The 13,870-nt window shown below is 50.9% G+C and overlaps 1 protein-coding gene across 2 annotated transcripts in view; it reads left to right on the top strand.

The window, feature by feature from the left end:
- The window catches only part of Man2b2 (mannosidase alpha class 2B member 2), a 28,783-nt gene extending 17,807 nt beyond the window's left edge, over window positions 1-10,976 (top strand). Inside the window, exons 10-19 of one of the 2 annotated variants that reach the window (XM_041636582.1) lie at window positions 167-300; window positions 947-1,221; window positions 1,974-2,165; window positions 2,583-2,835; window positions 3,200-3,310; window positions 3,390-3,603; window positions 6,794-6,910; window positions 8,085-8,197; window positions 9,318-9,453; window positions 10,168-10,976. In XM_041636582.1, coding sequence (XP_041492516.1) covers window positions 167-300; window positions 947-1,221; window positions 1,974-2,165; window positions 2,583-2,835; window positions 3,200-3,310; window positions 3,390-3,603; window positions 6,794-6,910; window positions 8,085-8,197; window positions 9,318-9,453; window positions 10,168-10,262 — 1,640 coding nt within the window. In that variant the 3' untranslated portion in view covers window positions 10,263-10,976. The remainder of the gene's footprint in view (window positions 1-166; window positions 301-946; window positions 1,222-1,973; window positions 2,166-2,582; window positions 2,836-3,199; window positions 3,311-3,389; window positions 3,604-6,793; window positions 6,911-8,084; window positions 8,198-9,317; window positions 9,454-10,167) is intronic. The other variant, XM_041636584.1, reaches the window with a different exon arrangement.
- The last annotated feature ends 2,894 nt before the right edge of the window (window positions 10,977-13,870 follow it).

The raw sequence follows: 13,870 nt of genomic DNA, 5'->3' as shown, positions 1-13,870 counted from the left end.
ACATCACAACAGCCTCCTGTGCTGACTGGGGCACTCAGAGCCTTGGAGTCATGCCTAACCCCCCAGGGGCTCTGGAAGGCCAGGTCTTGCCTACCTCATTTTCCCTCTTATCCGGGAGTTCCCGAACGAATCAGGGGCTCTCAAGTGACACCTGTTCTCTCTGTAGACAAAGGGCCTGTGGGATACTTTGCTTCTGTGTACAACCCACTGGCCTGGAAGATCACCACCATTGTCACCCTGACTGTCGCTTTCCCCAATGTAAGCGTCACCGATGAGTTGGGCCACCCAGTGTCAGCACAGGTATGGGAGAGAAGTTCTGCTGGAGGGAGTTTGCTGTCTGCCACTTGGTAACCTTGTGCATTTTGCCTGTGCAAAGGCTCTGCGCATCTTAAAGAGGCACTTAAAAGAAGATTTATTTATTTATCTTATAATATATATATAATATATATTTATGTTGTTCTGTCTGCAAGAATGCCTGCAGGCCAGAAGAGGGCGCCAAATCTCGTTCCAGATGGTTGTGAGCCACCATGTGGTTGCTGGGAATTGAACTCAGGACCTCTGGAAGAGCAGCCAGTGCTCTTAACTACTGAGCTATCTCTCCAGCCCTGAAAAAGGAACTTTAGCAGAGATGCCAATGTTGGGGTGGGACCTAGGCTGCGTTCCTGAGACATTCAGCATAGTCTGCTTTCCACCCGTCCCTCTGCCAGGACGGGAAGGGCAAGACATGCGGAGGAGAAGTGAGTGGAAGGAAGGGCCCCAGAGGGTTGTCAGGCCTGGGGGTTGTCTCAGAGAGCAAAACCAAAGCTGGTGAAGATATCATGGGAATCTTTCCAGGAGGTGGAAGGACACCACTGCCTGGGTGGATGGTGACCTCCCATTCTGGGAGTGTGAGGCGGGGCTTATGGGGTGACTGAGAAGACTTCTTTTCCATGCTGCTGGCTTGCAGATTCAGAACTCTACAAAGGACCCTTCGGCCTATGACCTGCTTATCCTGGCCACCATCCCAGGCCTCAGCTACCGGCACTACAAAGTCAGGCGCACCCATGGGGACCAGGCAGATACCAGGGAACACACTGCCCCCATGGCCAGCACCCTCAAGTATAGTCTCAAGCTGAGGAACCAGACTAGCCAGGGAGGCAGGTTCCTGGTGCCTGTGACCAACGACTGCTATACTTTGCTGTTCGACCAGGAAACCAACATGTTACATAGTATTCAGGAGAGGTAAGTTGAGGCCAGCACTGCCTCTGAAGTGTGCTCACCTTCCTGAGGGAAGGACAAGGTGATAGCAAGACCACTTCCTGCTCTTGTGTTCCTTAAGAGGAGAACCTGGGCCACTGCAGCCATCTCATTCCAGAGTCCTGACCCATAGACAAAGGGGGACTAGGGGACCCCATGAGTGGTGCTCATGGGGTCCACTTCTCAACTACAGAAAGTGAGTTGCTGTTCCCGAAATAGTTTTGCTGTTTAAACACAAAGGGCCTTTAAACCCTTTATTCCCACTCACCGCCCCTCATTTGTCCGTCTGTCTGCTGAGCCAGCCAGCCATTAACCATGCCATGCATCTGTGTATACTTATAACTAGGATTCTACCCACCCATGTTCGTTCACCCATTCACCCACACCTCTGGGGATATGGGAACTTTAAGGCGTGAAGTATCTCTGGCCTGTGCCACAGGGATGGCTCGGGTCGGCAATGACAAAACTCCACTCTCGCGCTTCTGGACCAATAGCAGACTGAATAACAGTCTAGGAATAGTGCTCCCTGATGGCAGCCTGCATGTCACCTCCCTCTCGTGACTTCACCTGACAGTCCTTGGCTATGTGTGGGACCAGAGATTTTCCCTGAAGCATCTGGTAACTTCCTCGGGCTCTTCCAGGGCGTTTTCTTCACTTCTGATCCCCGGCCACAGCCCTGCTGCAGATGAATGATCTTGTTGATGATAACACCAACTGTTCTCCCCTCACCCCTGCAGACAGAGCAACCACACAGTCCTCATGACCCAAGAGTTCCTGGAGTACCACGCCAACGGAGATGTGAAGCAGGGCCCCATTTCAGACAATTACCTGTTTGCGCCAAATGATACCGCTAAGCCTGCCTGGGAAGCAGTGGGGATGGAGATGGTGGTGGGCCAGCTGGCAACGGACATAAGGCAGTACTTCTACAGGTGCTTCCCCTGGGTGGGCCCACAGCCCCTGCAAGGTTCAGGAGTGGGTGGGTCACTGTGCCTAGGGGACAGCTGATGTCTGCCTGTCCGTGCACTTGGCCATGACTCTGGCCCGTGGCTAATCAGTGACAACTGGATGAGAGAATGGCTCTCTTCTGCCTGTGGTTCTCAGGTATGCCTGAGCAGTCATTTTGTTGCTACCTGAGTCAAAGCATGGGAGAGGGGCTTTTGTCACTCCACGAATGATCCAGGGCTTGCACAAATCTCCACAGGGTCCATAGTCCTCCCTCTGGGTTACTGTGTCCAGTATTGCCAGTGTCCACCTGCATATAGCTGCCTCCTGGCACCTGGATTCCTGTATGAGGGAAGGAGCCTCAGCCAGGCCCCACAGCCCTCTCTTCTGTGCCCTGTTCCTAGGAATATAACAGACCAGGATTACATCTATGCAATCCACTCTCGTCTGGCCCATGTGCATCCGAGCCCCTCTGGGGAACTGCTCTGCCAACGGATAGAGCAGCAGTACCGCGTGGGCCCCCTGGAGCTGAACCGTGAGGCCATCCTGAGGACGAGCAGTGACCTAAACAGCCAGAAGATCCTCTACTCTGACAACAATGGCTACCAGATGCAGCAGAGGCCCTACAAGGCTTTCAAGAGCAACCCTATCGCCCGGGTATGCCCGCAGCAGCTTCGTGCTGCACCCCAGTGTATTTTTCCTGGCCCTGTTAAGCACCTATTCATAGCAATAGAGGCTTCTTGGGAAAGCTGTTTCAAAGGCCCTGGCCAGCATCCTACCCTGTGGGCTCGGCACCTTGACGGTGCCGGTTCTGAGACCTGTCTGTTCCCTTGTTTCCTCTTGGCTTTGTCGGGGGTCATTCTTGATGCCCTGTGTGTTGAGCAGGGGCCTAGAGTCCTGTCAGTCAGGCTACATGGCTGGGAAGCAGCAGACTGGATGCTGTGTCACTGTGTCTAGGGAACAGTTGGTGTCTGCCTGACCCTGTACTGAAGCTGCCACTGGGTGGCACTTGCGTCTGCAGAATTACTACCCCATGGTACAGTCAGCCTTCATCGAAGATGACAAGAGCAGGCTGGTGCTTTTGGCAGAGCGAGCACATGGTGTCTCCAGTCAAGAGAGCGGTCAGGTGGAGGTAAGAGAGGCCTGGTTGCCCTCCCATGGGCCCAACAGCGTGGCCAGGGGCACGGAAGGACCTCAGATGATTTCTGCAGGTAATGCTCCATCGGCGGCTGTGGAACAACCTGGCCTGGAACCTGAACTACAACCTCACGCTAAATGACACCTCCGTTGTGCACTCGGAGCTCTGGCTTCTGCTGGGGTCTAAACCCATCGCTACTGCCCTGCGCCCGCGGAGTGGGGTGGCGCTGCAGCACAGGCCTGTCGTGCTGTTCAGAGAGCTAACTGATGAAGAGGCCCCCATTCACGGTGAGCATCACTGCTACCTAGGATGTGCCCACCCGGGGTGGTGGCCTCTAAGGTTGCTGGGCAGCTTCTGAAGGGCCCTCAGAGTCTGAGTGTTGACAGTGGCTCCCTTAAGCTCACTCTGCTAGTCGGTGCAGAGCTGAGACTCACACCTGTTCCACTCTCTCTCCTCCCTCAGTCTTCTGCAGCTCCTTCTCTGCTGTCTTTTTCTTTCTTAGCATCACGCCCTTAAACTGAATCGGGGTGGGCTGTCAGTTATTTTTCTCTGCTGTGTAGTACTCCATTGTGTGACTGTACCACATTTTTCTTATTCATTCTTTGGTTGAGGGGCATTTAGGTTGTTTCTAGGTTCTGGCTATGACAAACAAAGTTGCTATGAACATAGTTGAGCACATGTCCTTGTGGCATGATTGAGCATCCTTTGGATATATACCTAAAAGTGGTATTACTGAGTCTTGAGGAAAGTTGTTTCCTAATTTTCTGAGAAATCGCCACACTGACATCCAAAGGGGCTGTACCAGCTTGCATTCCCACCAGCAATGCAAAAGTGTTCCCTTTTCCCCTCAACCTCTCCAGCATAAGTTGTCATCAGTGTTTTTGATCTTGGCCATTCTCACAGGTGTAAGATGGGATCTGAGTTGTTTTGATTTGCATTTCTCTGATGACTAAGGATGTTGAACATTTTAGATTCTGTTGAGAGTTCTCTGTTTAGGTCTGTACTCCATTTTGTTTTTATTGGATTATGTGTTCTTTTGATGACCAATTTCTTGAATTCTTTGTATATTTTGGAGATCAGACCTCTGTCTGATGTGGGGTTAGTGAAGATCTTTTCCCATTCTGTAGGCTGTTGTTTTGTCTTTCTGACTGTGTCCTTTGCTTTACAGAAGCTTTTCAGTATCAGGAGGTTCCATTTATTAATTGTTTCTCTTAGTGTCTATGCTGCTGGGGTTATATTTAGGAAGTGGTCTCCTGTGCCAATGCGTTCAAGTGTACTTCCCACTTCCTCTTCTATAAGGTTCAGTGTGGCTGGCTTTATGTTGAGGTCTTTGATCCATTTGGACTTGAGTTTTGGGCGCGGTGACAGATATGGGTCTATTTTCATTCTTCTACATGCCGACATCCAGTTATGCTGGGCTGCATTTTTAAAGGGCTCTGCAGCACAGCTTCTGCAGACTCGAGGGCCTGGAGAGCAGGGCACAGCTTCTGCAGACTCGATGGCCTAGAGAGCAGGTGACTCTCTGTGCTTCCTACCTGCTCTCAGAAGTCTGCATTAGAATGCTTGGTTTTTCAGGAAGAATCCTTCCCAGGCATCGGGAAGAAGGCAGGCGGCTGACACTCATGCACGAAATGTCTCCTCTGCGTAGTGTGTAAGGTGCAGTGTCTGTCCTGCGGGAGTTCTTGGGCTGTGGAGCACTTCTTCAGAGAGCATTTGTTTGGAGCATGCTGCCACGCACCTGAAACCTTATGTTTGAGAGAGCATGAGTCTCTATCTATCTATCTATCTATCTATCTCTATCTCTCTCTCTCACCAGGAGTCAGATGCAGAAACAGTCACACAGTGCTGGTGTTCAAGGCCATCTTGATCTAAACTGTAAGACCTCTCTTAAAAAGAGAGAGAAAGCCACGTGATGGTGGCACACACCATTAATCCCAGAACTTGGGAGGCAGAGGCAGGTGGATCTCTGAGTTTAAAGCCTGTCTGGTCTATAGGGTGAGTTCTGGGACAGCCAGGGTTACACAAAGAAACCCTGTCTCAAAAAAAAAAAAAAAAAAAAAAGGAAGAAAGAAAGAAAATAAAGAAAAAATATTAAAAAAATAAAAAGAGAGAAAGAAAAGGGAAGGAGGGGGAAGGAACTAGAGGGAGGAGGAGCTGAGGGAGAGGGCAGACCTGTTGTGGGTATCCAGAGAGCAGGTGTTCCTGGCAGGGTTTCCTTCCACTCTGTCCTCACACTGCACCCTGAAGATGGCCATGTGAGGTATGGGCTCCCCCTGGTGGCTAGGATCTTTGATGTAGGTGAAGATTCAGTGTGTCTGAGATCTCTCTCTCTCTCTCTCTCTCTCTCTCTCTCTCTCTCTCTCAAAATGCCTGAGGGCCACAGGAGAATTTACTACAAAGCTGTACTTGAGCTCATGACCTGGAACCCCACAGGCCATCCATCCTCTCACCTGAGCTGTCTGCCTCCTCCTCCTCCCCTTTCCCTTCTCCTCCCCCCTTTTCTCTTCACCTTCCCTCCTCCTCCCTCCGGGACAGGGCTAGACAACTCCTTGGCTTCTCCCAGAGAACAGCTGTCTCCCACCATGTAAATCAGATGCCTGTTTCTGTCGAAGAATTCCTGAGATAACCAAGTTAAGAGCAAGGAGGTTTTCTTTTAGCTCACGGGTTCATGGGCTTCACTCTGTGGTTACTTGTCTCTATTGCTTTTTGGCGGCACGGTACGTCATGGTGGGGAATACAGGGCACAAACCTGTTCATCTCTGACAGCTAAAAAGCAAAGAGGGAGAGGAAGGGCCTGGAGTCCCAGTGACCTAACTTCCTCCCAGAAGCCTCACCTTCGAACATTCTACCACCCCAGTAGCCCACAGTCTGGGCACAAAGCTTTTAGCACGTGGGAAACAGAAGATCCAAACCTCACAGCATGCAAAAGGAGCTGAGACTTTGGCTTTCTAGACCGGACTGATCCTATTGGTTCCACCTGAGTCAGGTGACCCAGGCCTAGGCCAGTCCTTGTGACTTGGGTATGATGAGAAGGAGCTGCACCTGCGTCAGCGTGGAAGGAGCGGTCAGAGGGAGACCAATAGGTGGCAAAGACAGGGGCAAGGGACCCTCTGGATTTAGAATAGAAAGCGTGTGTAGGCTTGTGTAGGCTTGTGTGTGGGCATGAGCAAATGTGCCCCTCTCCGGGGCTTAGTCTCCTCTGGAGTCTGAAGTGGCCAGATGGTAAGTTAACGTCCCTCCATGTCTTAAGCTGTGTAAACTCAGCAGCTGGATGTGGAGAGAGCAGCCTGGGGGCAGGACATGCCTGGGGAGGGGGCAAGGGTAGAACAGGGGCCTGAGACCAGATTGTCAGGATCATTGTGCTGTGGGTTGCACAAGGTCGGGTGGTACAGGACTGGAAGGGGCAGAGGCTCCACGTGGAAAGCTGAGTGTCTAAGGGAATGGTTCTGAAGCCCCTCCTCACTGTCTGCCTTGCAGGACCCAAGAACCTCCAGGCTGTGGCATTACCCCCCAACCTGCACTTGCAAATCCTCAGCATTCCCGGCTGGAACTACAGCAGGAACCATGCCCAGCAACTGAAGAACCTTCGGAGAGGTGAGGCAGCCCACCAGGGTGACTCCTCCCCTAGTCCGCCAGGTCCTCTGTCCCCTCCTCTGGCACCTAGAGACCAAGGCCTGCAGAGGGGTGGAGTCAATCAGCTATCTGGGGCAGAGTGGTCCCAGCCTCTGGCCCCCAGCTCAGAACCAGTCACAGCACTCTGCAGATAGATGCCATGCAGCCCCCAGACAGTGGTCTACATGCTGCCCAGCCCTCAGGGCTGCTTCATGCTGGTATCTGTGTTAGTCAACCTTTTCATCTCGTGACAGAACACCTGAGAAAATCAACTCAGGCAGGCAGAGCTGATTTAGCACACAGCCGTGGAGACTTCAGCCCCTCACAGCAGGCAACATGTGGCAGAGTAGCAGCCCAGTGCATGTGGGAGGGAGGGAGAGAGAGAGAGAGAGAAAGAGAGAGAGTGCTCTGCATTCTCCACGTTTTTCCTTTCCTTTTGTATTCCACATGGGCCTCTATGGGAAGATGGCGGCATTCAGGGTAGGTCTTCCCACCTAGGTTGATCCTCTTGCTCGGAGGACACGGAGAATGTGCTATGCCAATCTCCTAGGTGTCTCTTAATCCAGTCAAGCTGTCAATCAAGATCAACCATCATGCGCTTCTTCCACACAGTCCTCCTGCAGCCCCTAAGTTTCCACTTACCCGCAGAACTGAGACAGCCTGACTGCCTATCAGGAGTTTCATTGATTCACTCAGAAGATGCCCCTTCAGGGTGCCAGGTCCCCAGTGTCTGAGCTCCTTAGATGGTGGTGACAATGAGAAGGGAAGCAGGCATCAGGGGTAACACCCACTAGGAAGCAACACATCTCTGTGCTCACTTTGTTTGCACAAGCCATGTGGTCACACCCCAGAGAGGGCAGTGAGGAACTGGAGGACTTGTGGACAGGCCCAAAGATGGCCACTATAGGAATGAGGACGCTCGCTTCAGCCCCTGAATATGCGAGAGGTCCAGGGTTGGCACAGCCCCATTTGGACCTTGCCTCTGCTGCCCGTGAGCCAGGTGACCATGGGCAAATGACCGCTGGTCTGAGTGGCAGCTGCTGTCCCTGCAGGGAGGCTGAGATGTGGAATGGAGTCTAGACTGTGAAGTGCCGGATCAAGACTGTAGCTTTGAGCTTGCTTGATGGGGTCCTCACTGCCATGTCCATCCCCACAGGCCACCAAAAGAAGCCCCAGGTCAACCTGCAGCGTGTGCTGCTTCGCCTGCACCACCTGTATGAAGCAGGAGAGGACCCAACGCTGTCTCAGCCTGCAACAGTGGACCTCAAGGTAAACCGCCCATGGCTACCCCATCCCAGACCAGTCAGGCCGCCAAGAACGCTGTACTCCTGGGGAAGCAACTCTGTCTGAAGTCCCATCCCGAGCTACAGCTCCGCCAGAGGACTACTGGGCACGTTCAGAGATGAGGCCACATCTGGTTCTTCCATGTTTAATGTTGTACCTTTTGAGGGGTAGGACATGTGGCTTGCATGTGTGGCTCTAAGCATTAGGGAGCAGAGCTCAATGTCAGGGAACCATCCTTTCATTTCCCTACCTTATTTTATTATTGTCTTTTGAGAGAGGGTTCCTCCATAGCTTTAGAGCCTGTCCTGGAAGTCACTCTGTAGACCAGGCTGGCCTCGAACTCACAGAAACCCACCTGTCTCTGCCTCCCAAGAGCTGGAATTAAAGGTGTGCACCACCGCAGCCTGGCTGCTCTACCTTATTTTTTTAGACAGGGTCTCCCACTGGACCTGGAGCTCACTAGGTTGCCGAACTAACCATTGAGCTCTAGGGAACCTCTTGTCTCTCTGCCCTCATCCCCATCACTGGGGTTACAGATAAAACAGGCACTTTGCCCCCTCACCCCGAGCCACTTCCTCAGTCCATTGCAGAACCTTTCAGATAACATGGAAATCATTTGTGTCATCAGAAGACCAACCAGTTCTCCCCGAACTTTCTGGCAAAGGAAACTTAGCATCAGAGAATTGAAAGTCTGTGTCCATGTGCACACGTCAGTCAAGCTCCTCCAAACTTCTGGGGCTCAGTTTCCCTACCTGCAAAGCTGGGGAGGTACCAGTTCTTAGCTCTGAAGAGCACACAGAGGCTTGGGGGCAATGGTGTGGGCACAGTGCCTGCTGTCTCTGCAGGCTTCCAGGCATCTGCCCACCTAGGTGTCTGTCCCCATGTGGGCTTGTTCGTCTGGCAGGTCTTCTAAGGAGGCACATACCACCAGTCTTAGTTTCCTTAAACTCTGAACAGGTTGGCAACCTGCCCTTCCAGAGAAAATGAGGCAGTTGTACGAGGCACTGAGTCACTGTTGGTGGCCACCCCTCTGTTTGGGTTAAATGAGCTTCATGGATCTGGGACATCAACAGTCTCCACCCCTCCTTTTGATTCTACCCTACAGGTAGCCCTTCAAGGACTAGGGTCCATAGTAGCTGTGGAGGAACGCTCACTCACAGGGACCTGGGACAAGCAGATGCTACGGCGCTGGCACTGGACGACAAAGACTGGCCAACTAAGAGGTTTGGGACCCCTGCCAGGCTAGGGAACTACACAGACCTGCCACGTGCTGGGTGGCTTTGTGTGGCTACTTTCCCTCTCTGAATCTATAGCCTTTGCTACTTATCAGATTAGGTTAACAATAGCTTTGTCTCAGTCCCCTCCTGCCAGGCTCCATGCAGGGTGTGTGCATGTGTGTGTGTATATGTGTGTATGTGCATGTGTGTGCATGTGTGTATATGTGCATATATGTGTGCATGTGTGCATTGTGTGCGCGCATGTATGTGTGCATGTGTGTGCATGTGTGTATATGTGCATGTGTGTGTGTGCATGTGTGTGTGTGTGCATGGACATGTGGGTGTGCGTGGGTGTGCGTGGGTGTGTCTGTGTAGGAGAGTTGGGGGTATGTCAGTCATGCAGGGAGGGAGCATGCCCATAAAGAGGCTCCCTGCCAAGGCTGGAACCTTGAATAGAACAGTAAGGTAAGGGTAGATTTTTCAGATGGTCCCACTCAGCCCTTAGATGTTCAGTGCAGCCCCACAGGGAAAGCAGACTGGTGGGCAGTACACTGCCCTTCAGTGTAGCCCCAGAAAAAGCTAAATGGTAAAGCCCACTTTAACAGGAATCCTAGGAGGAGGGGTAAGCCAAGGGCCATTGCCACGAGGGAGCCATAGCAGACTGTAGAAAGCCACTGTGGTGCAAGGGGAGTCCAGGAGGAAGAGCCAAACAGACAGACTCTTCCTTGTCCTCCCCAGGCCACCCCACATCCCTACCCGAGTCACCAGGAGATGCCATCATCACTGTGTACCCCAAGGAAATCCGGACCTTCTTCATTTACTTCCAGCAGTAACCAACACAGCTGGGCCAGGACCATGGAACTGAAATCCTTGCCCTGCCCCAGATGAACCTCAGAGGGAAGAGAAAGCTGCTCACCCAACAGCTGTGTGGCAGAAAGCAGCCGTGTGGGGGCAGGGATCTCTCATATTTTATTAATAAAAAAGTAAGGTCTGGGCTCTTCCTTCCCATGTTCAAGTCAGCCCTTCCCTCCCTTCTCACATGAGTGACTCCTCCCTCCCTCTCTCCCTCCTTCCCTTCCCCCTTCCTCTGCCTCTCCCTCCCTCCTTCCCTACCCCTCCCTCTCTCCCTCAGTTTTTGAAAAGTTAAGGTGAACGGATTGTGGAAACTGAAAGACAGCAAGAGTAGGATCAACCACACAGCTCCCGCAGATCTTCAGCATGTCACAGTATGTGCCCGTCACTCTTCCCACACCTCTACTGATCCAAAACCCCATTATGTGGATATTTTGATGACCGAGAATACACTTCACTAACTCAAAATATTTTATAGAAAAAAAAAAAATCTGGCCTTGGAGCTTACGTGCAGCAAAAGTTCCAGATGTTGTACTGGAGGAGTGCGATTAGCCTCATGCTCTTCTTAGACACAGGGTACAGGGAGTGATGTTATTCAGAGTGACCAGTATCATGTTCATACTGTTAGCAATGCCTCTGCAGGGGTACCCCCACCTGTAATCTTAGCACCGGAGACGTTGACAGAGGACTGTGAGTCCCAGGCTGGCCTGAGCTACATAGTGAAAGTCTTGTCTTTAAAAGTGGGGGGGGGGGGCTGGGGATGACAGTTGGTAGAGTATTTGCGTAGTATCCACAGAGCCTGAGTTTAATCCCCAGTACTGCAAAAACTAGGTGTGGCTGTGCACACTTATAATCCTAGTACTTGGGAGATGGAGGCAGGGATCAAGAGCACAAGTCATCCTGAGCTACCTAGCAAGTTCCAGGCCAGCCTCCAGCCTGGAATTCATGAGACCCTTCCTCAGAACATACACACACACACACACACACACACACACACACACACATTTTATTAGTACTAGTGAGAAGGTGTATTGCACCAAATTGCCTCAAGCATCTCTATAGTGCAGCCAAGAGTGGTTCTTGAGGCTGGATTTGAGTTGCTCAGCGATGCTCATCCCTAGCACCGTCCACTCCTCCAGAACAGTTGATCTAGTTCCATCATTCCTGGGTACTCTGTTCTACCTTCTGCCAACTACTGAACAAATCCTGACATGCTGTCTGCTGTTGCCGTTCCAGGCTCCATGTTCTTCTTTCCTCTTAAGCAGAAACAGATACTTAAATATCAGCTAGCCCCCAGCTCCCCCTCACATGTCACCTTGGAACCCCCATAAAGTCTGAGTGCTTCAAAGTAGAGCCAACTGCTACAGTGAACACAGGCACAGTATCCATGCATGGTTATGCTCTAGAAGGGTGTACATGCAGAGTCCTGGCAGGGAATCCTGCCCACCCCTCCACTGCCTCACTTCTCCGTTCCCATCACGGTCCCCATGAGCTCCGCTCTCAGAAGAGGTCCCTCCTTCCTGAGGACTAGAGGATGTCCAGGGATCGGGTATATTCATTCAGGTATTAGGGTCTGCTTACCCTTCAGTACACAGTTGGGCAGTTGGGCACAGTGCTTTTGTGGCTAGCACTGTTCCTCCTGTTGCCCAAGGGGCGAGCATTAACAACTCTGGTCTCAAAGAGCAACTGTCTTGGGATCACAAAGTCACCAAGCTTGCTGTAGCCCCTGCTGCTCTGTTGTGCACCCTGATGCTAGGAAAGACAGCTTTCCTGCTGTGTGCACAGATAGCAAAGGCTGCAGACTGCAAGGGACTTCCAGACATGGGCTGGCGGCTAAAGTCATTCCCTCTCTCTCCTGCCAGCCCAGGGACATGCTCACACCTGTGATGTTTATGGGATCTTATTATTTTCTTTCTTTTTCTTTTCTTCTTCTTCTTTTTTTTTTTGGTTTTTCTTTTTTATCTTGTTTTGTTTTTCAAGACAGGGTTTTTCTGTAGCTTTTGGAGCCTATCCTGGAATTAGCTCTTTTTGTTTGTTTGTTTTTCAAGACAAGGTTTCTCTGTCACTTTTGGAGCCTGTCCTGGAACTAGCTCCTGTAGATCAGGCTGGCCTCGAACTCACAGAGATCCGCCTGCCTCCACCTCCCGAGTGCTGGGATTAAAAGTGTGTGCCACCACTAGTTGGCTATTTATGGGGTCTTAACTTATATCCACTGATGATTTTGCAAAGTGACCCTTGTGGAAATGAACAAAGTGCTCCCTAGCTGCACTGGTCACCATGGCAGTCTCTAGCATCTGGGAAGTGAGATTGTGAACTAAGACCTGACTGGCCCTTATATGTAGTATGTACAGGGAACAGTAAGGTACCAGTCAGTGACACAGGAACACAGCTCAGCCACTCCTGCTCTTGCCTCATTGAAGGCCCCAAGCCCACACTCTACATACCCCTTCCCAAACTTGTGTGCCGATCACAGTGTGTGTGCCTCACGAAAGGGGTTTAACCTTTCTCCCACCAAATACCATTTCACTAGAATTTCAACAAAGTAACATCTACAAAATGTGTTGTCTGCTTTAAAAAGACCTGGCACTTCGTGTCTCAAAAGACTGAGTGCTTCAAAAAGCACCCATCACCATCATCACGGAGTACAGCCGCCGGGAGAGTCCATGTAATACAAAAGAACCTCCACACCCAGTAGAGTGCTATAACCCTCTCCTCTCAGGTCTTCTGCCACTGTAGGAGACTCCAGGTGTGGTGATTTGAATAGGCATGACCCCCATAGACACATGTGTGTGAATTCTTGGCCCATAGGAAGTGGCACTATTAGGAGGTGTGGCCTTATTGGAGTGTATGGCTGTGATGGAGGAAGTGTGTCACTGTGGGGGTGGACTTTGGTGTCTCATACGCCCAATGTGGTACACAATTCACATCTTGTTGCCTGCGAATCAAGATGTAGAACTCTCAACTCCTCCAACATCATGTCTGCCTACATGTCCCCATGTCGCACCCCATTGATAATGGACTAAAACTCTAAGCTAGCCCCAATTAAATATTTTTCCTTATAAGAGTTGTGGTGGTCATGGTGTCTCTTCTCATAAGAGTTGGGGTGGTTATTGTGTCTCTTCTCCTAAGAGTTAGGGTGGTCATGGTGTCTCTTCACAGCAATAGAAACCCTAACTAGGGGCTGGAGAGATGGCTCAGTGGTTAAGAGCACTGACTGCTCTTCCAAAGGACCCAGGTTCAATTCCCAGCAACCACATGGCAGCTCACCTTCTCACCAATTCATATAAAAGGTTAAATAAACCATAAAAAATATTTTTTAAAAAAGGAGAAGAATCTAAATAGACAAAAAATTAAAAAAAGAAAGAAAGAAAGAAAAAGAAACCCTAAGACACCAGATGTCATTCCATTTCACTTCCCAGGACAGGTGTGTATCTCTGAGATGGTAGACTTTAGTATGTGCCAGGTCTTAACTTCCCTCCCCCATCAGAAAGAAAGAATAAAGAAGATAACAGGAAGAAAAGAGGTCAGTTTCATAAAATATTCCTTCTAATGGAGGAGTAATTTCTTCTAATGGAGGAAGTCTACAAGT

Source organism: Microtus oregoni, unplaced genomic scaffold (genome assembly GCF_018167655.1).
Source record: "Microtus oregoni isolate MIOR12 unplaced genomic scaffold, Mior012 000049F_ref0000343, whole genome shotgun sequence".
NCBI classification, from domain to species: domain Eukaryota; kingdom Metazoa; phylum Chordata; class Mammalia; order Rodentia; family Cricetidae; genus Microtus; species Microtus oregoni.
The sequence above is the reverse complement of the archived record's forward strand: the minus strand, read 5'-3'. Positions and strand labels throughout refer to the sequence as shown.